The sequence below is a fragment of the Nannobrachium achirus genome (genome assembly GCF_963921795.1).
Source record: "Nannobrachium achirus genome assembly, chromosome: 20".
Lineage (NCBI taxonomy): Eukaryota > Metazoa > Chordata > Actinopteri > Myctophiformes > Myctophidae > Nannobrachium > Nannobrachium achirus.
The window spans coordinates 28,654,817-28,675,418 of NC_137827.1; the positions used below are offsets into that span (position 1 = coordinate 28,654,817).

Here is a 20,602-nt window from a genome sequence, read left to right on the forward strand (position 1 = left end):
ATTAAATACTGCTGAATTATTAAATATATAATTAATAATTATATATGTATATAATATATAATAGAAATCTCCTGGATTCTGGCAGTCCAATGTTGGCAATCCTGACACACACACACACACACACACAGCCATTCATCACATAAATCCTAGCTGAAATTGCCCGTTGTTAGAACACCCCCGATTTGGGCACGATAACCACAGGTCTGGAAAGAAAACAAAGGTTGAGGGCCTGAGAATTCATGGAAATTGTGGGGCACAGAGCCCTGAAATACAATTCCACAGAAATCTCATGGCTCATAGCTGACCATTCTAATCTCTCTCCTCATTCATCAGATCCCCCACTATGCAGGGTTGCTGCCAGTGTCCCTCACCAGTCACCGCACGCACACACACACACACAGACTCTGGGACCAGCCAGTTGTGTGATGAGGAGGGTCAGAAAGAGGTCAGAAGTGGAGCTGCTTTGGTGCACGCAAGCTCTACACAGAAGCAACCCCACATCACAAGGGGGTTGACAGGGCAGGAAGTAACTCCTCTTCTGTTCAAGAGGTCCAGTAAGATAGACCAGTGGTTCTCAACCTTCTCAGGCCGCGACCCCCAAAATAATCATATTTTAACTGGTGGGGACCCAACCACCCTGACGAGCATTAAGAGTTGAAGCATTACATTTTGTACAACATGGTTCTATTGCGAGGCGTTGTGAGCATGTAGATCTGCTGTTTTCACAATTTCTGCCTCTAATATTTGACAATTTGGCCAATATTTAATTTGTCATTTTAGAGGTACCGGTATATATTAAAAAGACCTTAAATTGTCACTTTAGAAATGTGCAGAAGTCTAACAGCGCATAATCACGAGAAGGATGACAAAAAGATAGTTCTTTCAATCTTTTAATAACCAAAAATTGACAATATAAAAAAAGGATTTATAATGAAAACAGGAATAAAATAAACTTCAAACGAGCTGCAATAGTAACAAAAACATTCACATATCTTTTCCAAGATGCTTTTTTTTTTTCTTCTTTTTTTACATTTAACACAACGTATCACTATTTTCACTATGCGTTGCAACCGAAATGAACAAAATGATATTTAGGGAGCATACAACTACCAAACATAATATTATTCAGACTTAAGACAGCCAAGACAATGCCATTTATAACAACATCGCAGAGGCAAGCATCTCGATAGAAAAATAAAATTAGAATTTCAGTGGAGTGGAGACAGTGCTACTGAGTTCTATCATCTGTCCTGTAGGGTTGTGTGTTCCATATATAGCACTTAACACTCAGATGAGGGCATCCATATTATTATTAGTCCTTATGCTCTGCAATCCAACACCAAATACACATAAGCTGTAATGGTCATATTATAAATAATGCTACTGAAGTTGAAATTAATGTCTCGTGGTACATTCTGTCATCTGAACAGAAATGATGACCAAACTATAAGTCAAACATCTGATGCTTTTCATTTCAGCATTAGACTGTGTCCAGGAAACCATAACAACCCTTGGGACCAGGCTGAGCGAACAGGATGGTGGCAAACGCTTTCGAGGGATTCCGAGAATGTCCCCAGACAGACATGTAAACAGCGTATGGGCAAAAATCTCTATGCTTCCTCATAGACTGACACGGTAACATCTAATGGTTTGAGGAGAGGGACACGGGGAGGCAGAGGTAGCTTAGATTCTAAACAGCAGGAGTGGGCGGGGCCTGCTGCTGAGGGTTGTTGGCGGCAGTGGGTGTGGCCTGTCGCGGCAGTGTGTACATGGCACCCAGGAACTGGTCGGCGATGCGACCCGCTTCTCGGAGCCCGCTGAGCAAGGCACCGTGTACCGTGGCTGGATAATTCCTGATGGTGTGTTCGCCAGCGAAGAAGAGACGAGGGACGGGCTGTGGGTGGGAGAAAGACAGCGTTAACCCATTAATCCATTTAGGCAGATCTACTACAAGCTCACAGTGAGCTTGTATATCTGCTATTTTTCAATAGTTAAAACATAAATAATTCTAGGCCTAAATGGGTTAAGACCCATTAAGACCTACAAAATAGCAGATGTAAAATCTAAAAATGACAGATGCTCTTCCGGTTTCAATGGATTAATAAAGTCATTATCTGTTCTTATGATAACAAAACAAAGAAGCACTGACTTCTAATAGGCAAGGGAGGGGGAAAAAAGAAAAGGAAATGAAGGGGAATGAAGAAAAACGTGTGGCAGAAAAATGACAGAAATCATCGCTAAGCATATAAATATGGACTTGTTCACATCACATCAATCAACATGCCAGCTTCAAAACAGCCAAAAAAACATGTGTGTTGGGAACAAGCTGGTCTTGCCTCGGTCTGATTGAATATTGTGGGCTGTCTTGGATGCCTTCTCCCTTTTTCTCACACCACACATTCACATTTTGACCAACACACAAAGCGGAACTTGCACATAGAGCCAACACACACACACACACACACACACACACACACACACACACACACACACACACACACACACACACACACACACACACACACACACACACACACACACACACACACACACACACACACACACACACACACACACACACACACACACACACACACACACACACACACACACACGGGACTCATTCTAGGCCTAACACACGTCTGTGGTTATTTACATAATTGGTACTGTATATTTACCTGGGAGGCTCCTGGTATGGTTGGCCCAGGGGTGATGGGCTGAGCCATGAGGTCATAGTCGTTGCCTGAAGAACCTGCTGCCACATACGAGTAGGAGCCCCTTGCCCAGGGGTCAGCACGCCAACGTGTCACCACCGTCTCCTTGGGCTGCCATGGCGACAAACAAAAAGCATAACAACGAGGGTTGTTATGAGTTTCCATGCTGATATTAGAAAGACCAGTAAACAGTTGAACGGTAAACAGTTCCAATGCTGGCCACCATACATATGATTTTCTCCCATATGAGACCATACTGAATGATTTATAATGACTGGTGGTTTGGGACACGACTCCAAATATGAGCCCCTTTCACATAAACTTGTTGTGTGAAGCTGTGTTGGTTAGGTCAATTCAGGAAGTAATTTCACATTCCCGTCAAAGAATTGGAAGGACCAAAGAAAAGTCCCAATGATGGAGCAAAAAAGTTAAAGCCACCGTGCAACCCTTCATGCTCAACTTCACATCATTGACCCAGTGTGTAGGGAGCACTTATAAGGGAAGGTGTTTTAAACCCACACACATCACTAGCTGTGCTCTGAGACTTATTAAACACACTCTTACTAGGACATGGCCTGTTTGTTTTTGAGAATTCCAATGCTTCAGGGTGCGCAGTGGTATTTTTACAGAACTTTAAACACAGCTCATTCCATGGTCTGGATGAATATGTGTTTTTGATTGGCTTGATGGTTTGCAACAAAAGATTTACATACCGGGAGAAACCTGGAGAAACCTACTGTATAACTGTGCATGTACTGTAGATGACCATAGCTCCAGCAGGACAGCAGCAATTTATGCAGCGGCGAGCAAAAAGCAACAGTAAATGACTAGTTTTACCATACAATATTTTAGTTACATTACATTGAGTAATGTACTAGTACAAACTAGTAATCGATTAGTTTGGTGTTTGTGTGTATAATATTGAATGAGTTCAATATTCTACACACAAACATCAATGGACTATCTGGCTCTAATCCATCACATCAGCACTTCTCATTGCTGAGATAACGGAATACCTTGCTAACAACTACTCATAATAGCAAACATACAGTGAGAGCCTATTGTGACCTCAAATCAAACAGAACTTACAACTACACTACTTTGTAATGTGAGTGTGGACGACCTATATGGTAGGCTATTTACTGAACTCACAAAGTATTGTCTCCATAGCATTGGAAAGCCATGTTTATTATGGGATGGCTGTGTGGATTTATGTGGTCAATGCATTATCCAGTCAACTACTGGTGCTCCAGTCTTTACTGTTCATACACACACCCAGGGGTGTCGCACCAAATTCTGGGCCCTGGGTACAAGGATGTTCTTCATAGGGCGAGGGGGTTTAACCCATTTAGACTTGTACTTTAACTATTGAAAGATAGCAGATATACAAGCTCACAGCGCGCGCTGCAAGCTTGTAGATCTGCTATTTTTGAAAATGTGTGCAAGTCTTTGAATATTTCAATTCCTTCAAAGGTTTTTAAAAAAAACTATGTTTCTATGTCAGTGGTGTTCAAACTTTTTCACGTGAAGGACCCCCAAAATATTCAAAGATTTGTACACATTTGCATGACTTTTTAAAAATAGCAGATCTACAAGCTCGCAGCGCGGCACTCGGTGCCGCGCTGTGACCTTGTATCTGCTATTTTTCAATAGCTAAAGTATAAAATAATGAAGGCCCCTCCACCTTGGCCCCTAGTAACTCAGTCCCACTTTCTCCCCCCTTGTGACGCCCCAGCACACACCTGAGGTACGGCACTGCTTCCAAAGATTCCTTTGAGGATGGCCAGGCAGCGTCCAACTATGACATCATCACTGATGTTTTCCATGATGCCAGCGGCCTCGCCAGCCATCAGTGCCAGCAAGATGGGTGCTGCATGACCAGGTACAAACAAATGATTTAATCAGTACAGTTGACAGCTTGAACAACTAGTTCTTCTGATGGTTCAGTCATCCGAGTGACTGGGTATCACAACATCAACAGGATTATTGGATTGATAATTTATTTTTAAATTAATTAATACTGTTGGTATCAATATAAAAAAATTGTCTATTCTAAAATCATAGAATTCCAACTGCTGCATCTTGCATTGTACTGGTAAGTCAATAAACCACATCAAAATGTTCCAAACGAAATAGCTCTTGTAAGATTAAACAAAATGGGCTTTTATTTGAGATAACTGGTGCCCATTTGATTTTAAAATATCCCTTTTCATAAGTATGGGAAAAATGCAATAATATTAAGTCCATAAAACTAATGTGTTATAATCTGTGGTCTAACCTTTGTAGAGGTTCCAGAAGAGGAACAGCTCCCCCCGGCTGGCTGTAGTGGAGCCGACATGACCAAAGAGGTTAACACTGGGGTCCCAGAACACACGGTCAAAACACAGTACCACCTATAGGCAGGCAGGGAGGAGGGAAGATAACGTTACATAACTGGCTGTAACCACAGTTCAAAAGCATTACTGGTTAATTTATTTTCTTTATCATCACAGAGAATGGACGAGAGCACAATGATAATGCTCCTTTTTCATAACTATTTGGTATACTACAAGAACTCTACGAGAACTATTTTATGTCAAATTCCACTCACTGAATTAAAAATGAAGTGAATCCAGGTCTTCTAACTTTATATTAATGATTATACCAGTGACTTAAGAGTCCAAGGAAGGAAGAGCCCCCTCTGGTGGAGACAGAATGATGCATCCTGGTCAGATTGCATAATAGTGCCGCATTCTCCTCAGTACCGCAGCAGAATTAGGAGATAAAATATACTGCAGCACATTGATGTTGAGCACAGAGCCAGAGAGAGAGAGATGACGTGGTGGGGTGCTGAAAAGAGTGCCAGGGCTCTGATCCAATAACTAACACACTGGAAATAAACGGACCTTCCATCCACGCACTAACAGCCTCTTAGTAGCAATCACTCTCACCATCCATCCAACCTCCTCCACCCCTCTCTTCATCCCTCCATCCTCCTCTCAGAGTCAACATGTAAAGCAGCTTTCCTCAAGGCTATTTGTAGGATCCTTGTTCCCTGAGCAGGACACTAAAAACACCTGTTCTGATTTATGGCTCTGTGTGTGTGTGTGTCTCTATTGGATCCAGCAGGGATGCTGAGTTAACAAATGCAAACATCATAGCCTGATGGAGCAGTGGGCAATAAAACTGCAGGGGACAGCAGTTCAGCATATGTATGCTGACTGGCTTTCTTTTACCACAGTCTTAACCATATCCATTTCAAAAAGCCTACTGGCAGTTTGAAGGTCAGGTTGCAAGCACAAGGAGACTGCAGCACTGACTCCCTGAAGAACCAACACCTAAGTCACACAAATATGTTTTAATACTGTATTGGTCACCTTTTTAGTTATTCTTTTTTGTGGAGTGTGTGTTCGTGTGTCGGCGGTCAAACCTTGTTAAGGTTGCCAAAGCCCATCCTCTGTATTGCGGCCGTCTTCCACTCGGGCAGAGGAGGGACGAACTGCACCGCTGGGGGTTGTTGCTTCATCACACCCAGGGGGAGGGTGCACAGCACAGCATCACACTTGTAAATGAACGTCTGGGTGGTGGAACGAGTGTTGACCGCTATCACCTCACAGCCTGGCAAAATGGACAGGTAGATTAAGCCATGATTATACATGCATACTGATCTGCCACACAGTGAAGTAGTACCAGTAATGTAGTAAGGACTTTTGTGTGTGCGCGCACACGTGCCATTTCTTTTTTTATTTCGCTCCAAATTGAGTCATTATGCCATTCCTTAATGCCCTACAAACTTGTCACTGCCTCCCCGATCGGCTTCCCTCCGGTGAACATGGGCAACTGTGCTCATATATGGACGCTTGGCCATGCCAGAGGTACCGGAGAGGATTCGAATCCCTAATCTCTGCAGTGGTGGGGAGGGACTTTATCCTGCGCCACCCGAATGCCCAGTCATTTGTTTGTGTGTGATTTTAATGTAACAAAAAGATCAATTGAACTTCAAGAACGGTGTACATACCAGATGCTGTGTACCGGACCTGTCGCACTGCCGTGTTTAGTTTAATGTCTAAGCCGTCTGCCAGGGCCACAGGTACACAGGAGTAGCCGTTCCTTACTGTCAAGTGGCTGCCAGTGAACTCAAAGTCGTCATCCTATACATAACAGGACAATTCTTATTTTAACGGCAAATTACTATATAACATGAATGGTTACTAGCAGAACTATTCCACAGGGAAATTCTTCACCTGATCCCAGTGCTTGAGAGACAGCGTGGAGAGGGGCGTGGCATTAGCAAACTCAAGGTTGGCAAAGTGCCAGTCTAGGATCTGTCTGTCTCTGGATGACAGGTACACGTCACTGTGGGGGAGAGAGGGAGGGAGGGAGGGAGGGAGGGAGGGAGGGAGGGGGAGAGAGAGTTTAATTCATTCAGACAGTTATGATTACACAACATAGCGACAGGTTTGCTAGGGGAAGACCCGCAAAACATGTCTCATTTTAAAGCTGCAATCTGGAACTTATGTTAATGAATAAAAGGTTATTTTAACCAATCTGTATGATGGAGTATGTTCATTCAATATCAATAACACATCTGCAGTAGTTAGAGATGGTCTAGCTACACTTCCATCGAGAAATTTAGACCCTGTCAGGTAGGACACCTACCCTGACGTAGTAGTACTGCCTGAAGCTCATACGCGTCACATCAATAAAAGACAGTGGCAGTGAAACCATGAATGCAGTGAACACAATGATCACCACTGTGTAGAATTCATCCATTTGTATCTCAGAGAGCACAAACACAATTGTACACTCCCAGAGTTCTATTAATAGTCAGTATTTTGGTGGGTGGATGGGAGGTGTTACCTGGGTGGGTTGGCCTCTAGCTCCTGCAGTCTCTCCTCCAGTTTGACCTGCAACTCCGTCAGCTCATCGTACTCCTACACATGGATAGACAGACAGCAAGCATCCACACACAGAACAGCATGAGCTTCAAGTGTCTCTTTATTATTCTAAACATGAACCAACAGCCAATAATCTCACACTACGGCAAACAGACCTCTGGATTTACGAGCCAGGGCTCCGTTCTTTAGCGAGGTAGAGCGAGAATGAAAACCTGTTGGCACATGTGTGTATTTGTACACGCTATGATCTGGTAGAAAGGACAAACGGTCTCAACGGAAAAGGGCCGACTCACCCTGTTCATGGGTCCACCACCTACCATGGAGCCCAGCTGCTCTTAATAACACCACCTACACAGCAGCTGAAGAGCACTGACTGACCTCACCAAGCTCCAGGGCTGGCAAGCTTACTTGGCTTAAGAATTAAATATGGCTGAACGACAACAATGGAAAATATTCACCAAAGCAGCTCCTAGATGGACTGGACCAGGATATAAGCCAACCTTTTATGCACAGTGCGCACGCACGCACGCACACGCACACACACACACACACACACACACACACACACACACACACACACACACACACACACACACACACACACACACACACACACACACGCTAACAAAAGCATGAATGAAGGGGAATGTACTGCATGTGTTGGGGTGCGTGAGTGGCTTGTCGAGCTCCAGACCGAAAGACAGTCAGACAGTGATTCAGGCCTTGAAGTGGTTTCTCAGATGGCGGGATGGGTAACAGGACAACTTTAGGCCAGACACCAGCTGTGTTTAAACCGACGAAAACCACCTTCTAAAATATACATGTCCAACGAAGGGGCGATTTATCTACACCAAGAATTAAACAGCAGTATTCCCTCTAATAATACATCCAGTTAAGGCATTAAACCGCTTAAATACAGCCTGTCTGGTTTATTCAGAGAGAATAACAATGGCATGGCATTAATTGTGTGATATTTCCTCCCAGAACTCCTGGGCATCCCATTTAGCAGCTAATAGTTCTCTGACATTCTTACACCTTTGCAAGTATTTCCTGTTAGTTCCTGTGTTTTTTAACCACTGCAGAGGACTGTGAATGCAGAGGATAGTGAATCGTTTATAAAATGGTGGTAGGTGTTTTCAAATACAGCCATATTAGAAAGCTGTGCCGTGAAAGTTTGCCTGTAAGTACTCTATGCAATGGTGAACTTGGAAAGAATTAGCCCAATTTGAACAAACAAACATTAATAAAAGTCTAAACAAAAAAAGAGGGACAAGGGAGGAACAGCTTTATCACCCAGTTAGTTGTCCAGGAATTAAGTTTTGTTTTGGAAAAACAAATAACCACCAGCTGAGAGCCATCAACCTAATGTGTCCAGGTAACTGCTTACAGCTTGAGCATAGTTGAAGGAAATTGAAGGTGATATGATTACTTCACCCTGGAAGTATCTCTTCCAATCTCTCAACCAAATATCACTTCCTATGATGATTTAACCGCCCTGTTTTAATATTAGACATGATTCCCTCTATCCCTCCTACCCATGTAGGAGCCCGTCTAGCCCACTAGTTAATTAGAGCCTGAGGTGACAGTGTGTAGACGACTTTCCAAGCTAGAGAGCTGTGATAGATGCAGTGGTGGTGAGAGTGTGAGCTCACTTTGCAGAGGGCGGTGAGGTCACGGTGCTTGCTCTTAACCAGGAACTCGGCTGTGATATCTCTGGGTGGTTTGACCTCGCTGGCCTCCTTATACTGCTGGTGAAGCTCCTTAACCCTTTCCTTAGTGGACACCATCTGTTAAAGCAGTACAGTGGGAGAAAGAAGGAGGGTGGTGGTGGTGATGATGATGCAAACAGAAAATGCATGAAAAATAAGTCCAAAATTTGATGTCTTTTAAGAACTCCAACCCACCTAGAAATAAGTCCAGTCATATGGGAACCCACCCGGTTGTTGAAAGATTACACAGAGTCTAATAACTGATACGTATGTAACGTACGTTAAGTGTGCAGCTTGTGGACAAAGGTTAACAAACCACAATGCGGTGGGATTTTATGTCTATGATCTACTGTATGTCTCCTCACCTATAAATACTAAAGTGCTTCACAACAATAATGGTGATGACATTTATAAACATATTCTAAGTGCTGGTCATAATGCTAACTAACTACTTACTCAGTTATACAGTAACTGACTAAAGTTATCTAGTTAGTGTGGTTGCCCACCAGGGCAACACACTATAGCACTATAGTACTATAGCATTCGCGGTGACGTCGCCTTTATAGAGTAACCCCATTGACTTGAACGGGAAACTGTTATAACGGCAACCACACTCGCAATTTCCCAGAATTGCATCTTTCTAGTTGTGGGCTCGCCTGAAAGGCGAGAACACTATGTTATCTTCATTATTCATAGAGTGAGTTCTGTCGCGTGAGTTCCGTCGCAGACAGTACAAAGGCAGGGCCCTTAGCCAATGAGGTGAAATTGAGGTGTGGAAAATCTGGGAGTGGTGTTAGCTGGAGTATTGGTTGAGCTTCACATGACAGTTAGCACACTGCAGAATATAGTCACGAGCGAGCCCACACTTTTTCGTAGGAACAGTATTTCTAGTTATGTGCTATTCTGCTGAGCTTATTAGTAAGGGGAACGTAAGAAAATCTGCAAAGTAAACCAGTTACCAAGAAATGTCTTCACCAATGTGTTTCTAAAGGTGTGTAATGATATGTACTAAAAGGTTGAAATTCAACTCCCGGGGGAAACCTCATGATTGATTTGTGTTTGTGTGTTGTGTCCCATTAACTTTAATATACAGGAAAAAAATACAAAAAATAGATCTGCTTTAAGTAGCATGGGAGGGGTCAAACTAGGGTTTTTTCATGATGCTGAATCCATTGCAAGCATTTGTTTTGCACGAAAAACATTCTGTGGGCTACAAATGGCCCCTACAAAACGGTGAAAAGTGATGATTCATCACTAAACCATCGTTTTGTGGGTCCGTTTTTAGCCCAAGGAATGTTTTTCATGCAAAAGAAATGCTTGCAATGGATTCAGCATCATGAAAAAACCCTAGTTTGACCCCTCACATGCTACTTAAAGCAGATTTATTTTTTGTATTTTTTTCCTGTATAGTAAATGAATGGGACACAAACACAAATCAGTTTTTTTATGAGGTTTCCCCCAGGAGTTGAATTTCAACCTTTTAGTACATATTATTACACACCTTTAGAAACACATTGGTAAACACATTTCTTGGTAACGATTTACTTCGCAGATTGGTCAAATATAAAATCTCCTTACTATATAACCAACACTTATAATACAGCACAGAATGATACCTTGTTGAGGAGTTCCCTAAGGTCCTCCTGAGTCTTTACAATCTTCTTCCAATGTTCTATCTGCTCATCCTTCACATGTTTCTCTTGCAGCCTGAAAACAAAACAAAAAGATATATATATTTTCTAGTGCTTTCAATATTATTTTGGTACACATCTGCTGGGTACATAATGGTCTATCACCTTCTGTCCCACATACAGGGTTGTTGTTGCTGTCTAAGGGAATGTGAGTGCATGCGTGTCGTGCAACTCACTGTATGACCACCTCCAGAGCCTGGCCCAGAGAAACAGGTTTGTTGTTGAGGAAGTTAAAATCCAGCTGGTGGCTGAGGTAGGAGGTGGCCTCCAACAGCCTGTTGAACTCCTGCTCCACCATCTCATCCTTCTCCTTGGGCACCTGCAGGGGCGTCACAAGGGGGTCAAAGTGAGACTAGGGCCCAAGGTGGAGGGGCCTTAATTATTTTATATTTAACTATTGAAAAATAGCAGATATACAAGCTCACAGCGCAGCACCGAGTGCCACGCTGCGAGCATGTAGATTGCGTAGATCCCTGGAACTAAATATTTTGAGATGGTGGTCCGTGGCCAAATACATATCATTTTGGGGGTCCTTCATATGAAAAGGTTTGAGCACCACTGACATAGAAACATAGGTTTTTCAAAAAAGAAAACCTTAGGAGGATTTGAAATAATATTCAAAGACTTGTACACGATTTTTCAAAAATGGCAGATCTACAAGCTCGCAGCGCGGCACTCGGTGCCACGCTGTGAGCTTGTATATCTGCTATTTTTCAATAGTTAAAGTACCCAGGGCCCAGAATTTGGTGCGACACCCCTGGGCACCTGGACATACGCAATTCAAAGCACAATCACTCAACATGGAGTCCACATCTTGATGACATCTAGTGGGGTTACATTTATTATCATGCTTAAGATAAAAAGGCCATGCAGGGACAGCAGCTCTGAAAGGCAGTAATATTCTCCTACAATTAAAGAAGAAAATCCACCCCAAGACTGAATTCACATTTGGTATATCAATGATGTTGAAAGTATGTCTACCCACAAGATTGTATGCAAATTTGAAATACTTTAAAATCTACACCAACTGTTCAAAATTGTCTATGTGAATTTAGCCTCTGGTTGTTTTTCCCTTTAAAAGATTGTGAGCTGTTAGTGGTTGCGTTGGTATGAGATATACTGTAGAATGAACTAACAAGACTAACATGTTTCCTCTTTAGTCTTCTACATCAAGGGTCTTCAATAGGGGGTCCGGGACCCCTAGGGGGTCCTTAAAGTTACTACAGGGGGTCCTCCAAATCGTTGAGTGATATATATATATATTTTTATATTAACCACTTGAACCTAGCCTCCATATTCTGAGAACTTTAGCCAAACATAGCAGATCATTTCGGCAAAGAGCTTTGGTGTAGAGGGGAAAAAGAGCTGACTAAGTACAGAGTGAAAGGTCAACTTTATTAAATATTAACGGTTCAAGTGGTTAAATATCTGAAAACACACATTGACATGAATCCAAAATACACTGATGATTGTGCTGTTAAACGATGAAACTATAAGGAATCTATGAAAAGGCTGTGGGGGTCCCTGCTTCATCTCTCTCTCTCAACTAAGGGGTCCTTGGCCTGAAAACGTTGAAGACCCCTGTTCTACATAATTGATGGACAAGTTATGCAATGAAATTAAAACTAAAAGTGTTAAATTCTGGAAATGAATGACCCAAAAGTAGTGAAGGAATATATTATATAAATAAACCAATACATACACTTGTGCATCGTTCACCCTTTAGCAGTTCAAAAGACATGGGAGTGGTCGAGAGGACAAGAAGGGAGGGGAGACAGAGAGAGAACATATTAAGCAAGCAAAACCTTAACGTCAAACAGGTTTACATTAAAGTAAAAACATGTACATTTAATTCACCTTTTCCTGTGGAGGAGGAAACCAGTTACACATGACGTGGCTGCTTAAAGGGCCCTGTTGGCCAACTAACTTCTACTTCAATGGGAACGCCCTGAATATGAACCCAAACATCCTACTGCTGCTGCTGCCGCCGTCTGACGGACGGACCAGAAACGAGGAAGAAAAACACTGTCCAATCTAATGGCATTAGCCTACATCCTCTTTCTGTTCTGTGAGGTACAAGAGCTGTTGTTGATGACACGCTAAGCTAAGCAGTTAACTGAACCCACCCCTCCATTTGTAACTTGTGGAAAGAACAAGCACCAGCTCCCTGCCTGGGGACAGAAAACGGGTCTGAAGGAGAGCTCTAAACTCAGGTACATTGCACTGCTGTGCCGCGAGGTAAGTCTAATCTATACTGCATGTATACAGCTTGCTTAACATTGTACTTATGTGCTATGAGGTCATTCTCGTCCAAGTACAATAAACACCTTGTTTAACATTGCACCGAGTTGCTGTGAGGTAAATCTCTCTAAAGTAGTATGAGTAAACATCATCTGATTAAGGATGTAAACAACAAATGGATCTGATTAAAAGACTGAGATTGATAAATATGTTGCATGAAGCCACTGCTGTGTTGGCATGACGTTTCATGATCTTGTGGTTAGTTGATTGCAGAGCCACTTGTCCCCAATGGTGGACCAATATAACTAGCATAACAAATGCAGTTATTCAACAGATAGTTTCCATTCACACACGTTTAAAACAAGCTAGCTAGGAGTACACACACATCACATGCATGCTTGCAGTTGCTGTTAGCCTCTTGCCACCTACCAAGCAATGAAGAAACAGTTTATAGATCAGTATCAGTCAAAACGGTATCAATGGTCTTCAATTTAATCCATTATAAAAAGTAATTATCAATAATTTAATAAAATAACCAATAAGTAACCGATCACAATTTCAGCCCGTTTCTAAGTGAAACATTTATTATTTTCTTTTTTTCCAAAAGCTTGCAGAAGTGCAATTTTCAAAAGAAAATGCATAATACCGTTGGACTAGGTATAAAATGGGACTTCAGTGGTTAATCAATTTGTTGATGGTAGAATAATCGCTAAGAAAATGATCAATAGCACAGTGGTCCTTGAAATTAAAAAGGTTGAGAATCACTGATGATGCAAGATACTCACAGCCTGGCCATTGGCTTCATAAAGTGGACACTTCTGTTTTATCTTGGCCAACTCCATGTTCACCTGCTTACTGATCACTGCCATGGGGTTACCTCCTGTGCACACAGACAGACATAGCACGTTGAACACTTGACATCATTTAGTGGATAATTCTGCCCTCTATGGAGGGGCGTCATTAACTGCAGGACCTCTGTGACCAAAGCAAGTATTCCTGTTACCTCTAAATGATGCTTTGATTTATGCTGTGATTGATGCTTATGTGCTATCCCTGCATGGGGTGCATCCCCCATTCCGACATCCACCCAATCAGACACTAACCCTATACCAACCTCTATGGAAGTGCTGCCACTCAGACACTTAGAAGTCAATGTTGGAATGGCAGCATGCCCCCCCCCTGCATATGTCGCTTACCCAGTCCTGTCACCACCATCGCCCCCAGATCAGCCACATAGTTGCCCTTTCTAAACGTAGCCACTCTGCCTCCAACACGGTCCTGTATGAAGAAAAAAAAAAATATATATATAGTCAATGTCACAGTGTCTTTGGCAGGGGTCTATGTAGAAACCTGAGATGATACATTAACACAAGGCAAATCCATGCAGGGTAATGCATGGTTGGTTAGAAGTTATGCTCTATAGCAAATCTATAGCTCAGGTGGGGAGTAAACAGTGTGAATGGATGGTTCTAGGAAGAAGATTTTCTATTAAAAGAATGTTTTTTTTTTTAAATATGAAATGGTGGATATTATATTTAAAACAACTTCTTTTCCCGCTTTGCATGTCATGACCCAACATTTGTGTGCAACTCCCTCTGTAGGTGACCTACCCTGGCCTCCAGAACTGTCACATCCATCCCAAAACTCTGCAACTGTCTGGCAGCTGCTAGGCCAGAAACACCCCCTCCAATGATGATCACCTTTCCCGTCTTCTTAGCTGCAGGGAACACAGGGTTAGGAACAGATACTGTAGCATCCCTCTATTCAGATGTCCACTTCTCTATGGTAGTTTAAAACATAAAGTAAAGCAGTAGGGTTAAGTTCACTCACTAGGTAAGGGCTTGACCCTCTTGTAAATGCCAAAGTTAATGAGACCATGCCTTTCCAGGTAGCTGTGTATCCTGTGGACCAGCACAGCATCACCTAGGAAGAATAAACACAGTAGATTAAAGCTGGATTGAAATGCCTGTATGTCTGGAATCCTCTTTTGGAAATGGGAAACAAAAATACCAAGTGAGAGCATGACCAATTTATCGGTCTGTCGATTTCATCCGCTGATATTAGCCAATTACAGATATACTCACTGCATTGTAAATAATACAGAGAAATTAGCTTTTTGACATTTAGAAATTGCTGTATGTGTGTTTTATTTATTAACTCATAGTTATTTATTTATAATAATACGATTTTGCAGGCTAATTCACTTTTTCAGAGCACTGATGTCAACATCTTTTTCAACAATAAAGTTTGTTAAAATATCTTACTAGTGCTTGATAACAAATTTGAGGGGTAATGAATGTGTGTGTGTGTGTGTGTGTGTGTGTGTGTGTGTGTGTGTGTGTGTGTGTGTGTGTGTGTGTGTGTGTGGGGCTCTGGAACTTACTGTTATATGGAGCTTCGAGTTGCTGTGCTGCGGCCTCAAAGGTCAGCTGGATCTTCGGGTTGTCCAGCCAAAGTTGGAGCTGTAGGAGATCATCATAAGATGAAGACACAACGCCAGGTGTTACTTATATAAACATGTAATCTTATATCAAACCCCTTATGTTTGTGGACAATAAAACACATGGTTATTGGGTTTCGGGGCAAAGGAATGAAGATGTGTTGTGTGTGTGTGTGCTTACCGTACGGTTGCGGATGTAGAGGAAAACTTTCTGTGTTTGCTGGGGGCCACTGATGATGTCAGGGAAGCAGGCGGCCTCCTGGGATGTCATACGGTCGTGTGGGAGACGACTCTGGAAGGCAGCTCCCTCTACACCTGAAAACACCCACAAATCACTTATGACTATACTACAAATCCTCTCCTCTACACATTCTGTGCTACTATGGTATGGCAATCTATTATTGGTGCATGGTGTATATTCGCCACAACAGACTAAGTTTCAGTCTCACCAGAGGGTTCCTCTGGTTCGCTGTCAGCCTCCTCCTCCACCGGTGGGGGTGGAGGAGGGACGACCTGCTTCCTCTCTTTCTCAGCCTTTGCATTCCTCTCCTCCTCAGAGTAATATTCGTCCTCAGACAGATTGGCGAGACTTTCGTCCATCTCGCGGTACTCCACCTGCAACAAGAGGCACAATAAAAGCTCCATTAAAACCTAGCCCACGGTCAGCTGGTTGGAAGGAAGGCAGGCGAGGAACTGACTTGCTGGTTGGCTCTGTAGAAAAGCTCACAATGCAGAAAGTTTAAAATGATACAGTGCATTAGTGTGCAATACAGCTAGTCACCACAAATATCTAAAAGGACCATACTGGCATCAATATTCTCTTGCACATACAGTCAAAATACACATCCTTTACTATCACTGCTCACTTTATTGCTCTACTTATTTGCGACATTTACTATACCATTACTGTTCATGCAATCTTGACATTTTGTCGCTGTCGGGCAGAAACACGTGTTTATTTAGATAAGGAAGTGGGTTACCCAAGTTCTCTTACATATATCATAGATTAACATTGTCACCATCATCATGGTTGTATTATGATCTATAATATAATCACCTCAAACCTTGGAACAAAATGTTTGCAATTGATCATTGTAACATGACATTTCTAGAAAGCCCTCTCTAAGTGGACAAGCAACATAGGACGCTTACTTTTGACCGCTTGCGGCGGCTGGTCCTGCGGACTTCAGCAGAGTCTTGGTCCATCCCCCCGGGGCCTGCTGGATGGGGCATAGGAGGCCCACCAGGCTCCCCGCTGGGGGATGCCCGCTCTTTCTTTTTAACATCCGCAGGGCCAGCAGCCGAGGCTGACGGTCCAGACTGAGCATCAGGGCCCGGGGCTCGGTCCCCTCCTGCTACTGCTCCTGTGGAGGATGAAGAGGAGGAGGAAGAGGAGCCAGCGTCTGACTTCTTACTGGACAACATCATGGATGTCGGAGGCCTCTCCTGTAGAAGCAGAGAACAGACAGACATGAGACACAGATCAACGGTTTAAAACAAAATGATGACCTAAAAAGGTATATGGTACTGTCTTGAAGTGAAATGATTGCAACTTGAAAGTTGCACAATCAGGCCACAACAACAAAAAAAGATTATATAAATATATTTCCTTTTAAAAATTATGGCAAAAATTATGTGAACGTGTTAAGAAATGTGGACAACATCACAATGTATTGTCTTTTCTTGAAAAAAAAATCACAAAAAAAGTAATTTAAAAAAAGCAAGCTACAACAAAACATGGGTGATTTGGAACCCTGCAAATGCCTTGCAATATTATAAGAAGCATTCAATATTTAAACAGGCAATACCATAAAGCCTGATTCTCTGTAAATCAATCCACTGATAGGGACTGATGAAACTGCTGCAAGGGCTACCATTTAGCATTGAGTTCTCGGGGTGCAGAATCCAAACAATAGAATGGCAGCTAACACTGAAGAATAAACTGTGCATGAATGTCATGAAGTTATGAAATGAGGGCTCTATGGTACAATAACCTTGTCTTGTTTTACCCATTTCTCCGTGCACCTGGTAATATCCATTCAAACGCTAAGAAATAGAGACAGAATTAAGAGACATTGTTATAATAGAAATCTAACAGATAAAACAATGTTGGTGGTGTTAGATTCTATAACATGTCTTGGAATAACTACTCAATCTACTGTCCTAGATTGCTGTGTTGCCCTTTTTTATGTGACCTTTATTTTTCAACGTTATAAACCAGCAGTTGGAGAAGTGTTTCCAAATAATGCCATTTCTATAATTGTCCTCAATGTTTCTAAAAACCGAGCATAGTGTGAAGCAACAGAAGAGGTGAGTCGTGGTTTACATTGAATTATTAACCAGTACAAAATCATACTGAGACTAAAGTCTCTTAAGAGACTTGCCAAGACAGAGGCATAAATATTACAGATTTGCCAGATATAACAAATACAACACACTACAACAAATGACAACCATATAGCATCCGTACAACGCACTGACTACACAGAGAGCTTTAGGAGAATGCAAGAAAATATAATTAAAATGTAGAGAGAACAGATTAGGAGAGACCATTTAAAAAAATAAAACAAGCTTTAAAATGGGCTGCACATCAAAGCACGAGCAGACAGTTACTGTTACTGGTGAAGTGCGTACGTATGTTTACATTGGCACTGCGAGTACAGGTATATGTAACTCTGATTCTGTTCATGAAATCTGGACCTGCTGCCTGGCCTGACCAAGACAACGACAGCGACAGCTAGCTTTTTAGCTAACACTTTCTATGGTCAATATAATGCATTAGCCACTGCGTTATTATTAGTGCTGTTGACACTAATATACCCACTTAGCAGATATAGGCCTACCCCATTAGCAGATCAGCAGTTAGGTATTTAAGTCAGAGGAACACGAATGTCAAAATCGGATTTTATTTGCCATACAGAAATTAATCTTAATTGATCTCGATTTGAGCCCGTTAGCTAATGTTAGCAACCGTTACTCAAGGGGCTAACAATGAGACTCGGCTAGCTGCAGCAGCAGCAGCAGCTGTGGCACTGCACAGTAGCAGGTGTGACCTGATAAAGACATCATTAGGTTGGTTTTCGACCCGGTTCTCCACTAATACATTGAACAAATATTTCAGAGTAGACATTTCCACAGTCACACGCATTGTTTCCACGCGTGGAAAATAGAATTACAGTTTAATATTACCTCTCAGTCCACGAAAATGTCAACACAAAGGCAGCCACTCCACCGCAGGTCCTCTCGAATTCTCGCGTGATTGATTGGCGACACCAGGCTTCCCACTGGTTTCCGGTCTAGAGCTCAGCTAGTATCCGGTAATTTCCAAATTCACATACATGCACGTACACAGACCGTTTCCGTATCCGCTTTAGGCCGGATCTACAAAATGCAACGTGAATTGGTCCCAAATGTAGCTGGAAAGCAACGGAGGGCTTCTGAGCGCAGCGATTGGTCTGAGTTGATGTCAGTAAAAACGAGGGCGGAGGATTCCGCACTGATTCATTTACATAATAATGCTATCTAGAGTAGTAGACTAGTTGTTCTTCTTTCACTAAATTGCGTGAGCCCTCCCTAGGTTCTATACTATCTATTCAGAATAGATAATAATAAACAAAAAAATAATAATTCTATATCATCAGTTTTGGATTAAAAAAAAGAGAGAGGAAAAATTAGAAATGCGCCAAGGGTTCGGTTCAGCCCAGTGAGGCAGTGAGGTGGTCTAGCCTCTCTTGTTGTTAAATAGCCGATCTTCAAGCCCACTCGGCGTACCACCGCGACGCGTTGTGAGCTTGTAGATTGGCGCACGACACCGTCGTGTGACGGAGTGTAAATCAAGCATGACGTCACTTTGCGAAAACCTGATCGGCAGGTAGAGGTGATCTGCATTCTGCTCTGCTTAGCTACTCCTCCCTCGTCCGTCCCCCATCATCCACCATTCAACACTGAGTCAACACTACTTGAGCCTTTATTTTGTTTCCAGATCATACACGGAACTACACACCATATCATGTGAGTACTACTCAAAAGAACAATTATAGTGTGGCCTACGCTATAAGAAAAATGTATTTATAGTAATAGGTTTATCTGATTGTTAGATGTTTCTTTTCCCCGAAAAAGGAGTCACCCAAAACAGGCGGACATTCTTCAGAGCATTGTTTTGTTGTTTTTCACCTGAGTTTATAATGTCTAGACTCACTGGCTATGTGTGCATTGTGGGGATGCAGAATATCTTACAGATTGTCGGAGTAAAACGAAATAATGATGGCTTACTGCAAATACAACTTTTCGTGTAGTCTACACTTCTGTTTAGGGTGCGGCGATGCGCGCTTTGTACTTTGTAGATTCCCCAATCCCCATTCACTAGTAGGAACTGGCAGGAAGTGAGGCCCTCCTCTTTCAAACTATTGTTAAACTGTTTTAATGCTGCGGTCCGGAATAAAATGTTATTTGAACCAATCTGTATATGCTTGAGTATTATTAATACAGTATAACTACCACTACCTACTAGTACCTGATGGCTTCCCTACTCTTCCATTGAGAAATGTACCCTGTTAGGGTAGGACAAGGACACCTACTGGGCTGGCTGGAAAGCAATACTGTCTGAAGCTCATGAGTGCAATTGTTCCTATGACCAAAAGGGGATTGCCTTTTTCCTCAGTCAGAGTTTTGGTGACTTATTCAATTTTAAGTCACCAACAAGTTATCTCAAGACACTTTACATAGGCTAAAGAGCAGAGGGGGGAGGGGCAGAGAGGGGGCCCACCCGGTTGACCCCGCTAGGCAGCACACGCATAGCCCAAGCACAAACGGCCTGCACACTGTGCACAGCGAAACTGTTGCAGTTCCACTGCACAAGCTGCCCGCATCCAGATACGCACGGCCCAATCTCTGAGACAAGCACACGCCACCGGCAGGACCAACCAACCAG

The 20,602-nt window shown here is 42.6% G+C and overlaps 1 protein-coding gene across 3 annotated transcripts; it reads right to left on the reverse strand.

The window, feature by feature from the left end:
* Window positions 1–958: 958 nt before the first annotated feature.
* Window positions 959–18,909, reverse strand: kdm1a (lysine (K)-specific demethylase 1a). Of its 3 annotated transcripts, none has more exons than XM_080750001.1 (22): window positions 18,862–18,897; window positions 17,682–17,718; window positions 16,825–17,118; window positions 16,122–16,287; window positions 15,854–15,987; window positions 15,616–15,694; window positions 15,063–15,155; window positions 14,843–14,949; window positions 14,429–14,510; window positions 14,018–14,112; window positions 12,694–12,711; window positions 11,168–11,310; window positions 10,917–11,007; window positions 9,244–9,378; window positions 7,554–7,627; window positions 6,938–7,049; window positions 6,712–6,844; window positions 6,124–6,311; window positions 4,993–5,107; window positions 4,457–4,584; window positions 2,679–2,825; window positions 959–1,894 (listed from the first exon to the last, which is right to left on the reverse strand). In XM_080750001.1, exons 2-22 carry the CDS (start codon window positions 17,709–17,711, stop codon window positions 1,691–1,693), a joined length of 2,568 nt encoding a protein of 855 aa, XP_080606127.1. In that variant the 5' UTR covers window positions 17,712–17,718; window positions 18,862–18,897; the 3' UTR covers window positions 959–1,690. The 3 variants fall into 3 exon arrangements, with proteins under 3 accessions (XP_080606127.1, XP_080606126.1, XP_080606128.1); XM_080750000.1 differs by having other exon boundaries at window positions 17,667–17,718; window positions 18,862–18,879; XM_080750002.1 differs by lacking the exon at window positions 17,682–17,718 and having other exon boundaries at window positions 18,862–18,909.
* Window positions 18,910–20,602: the final 1,693 nt, after the last annotated feature.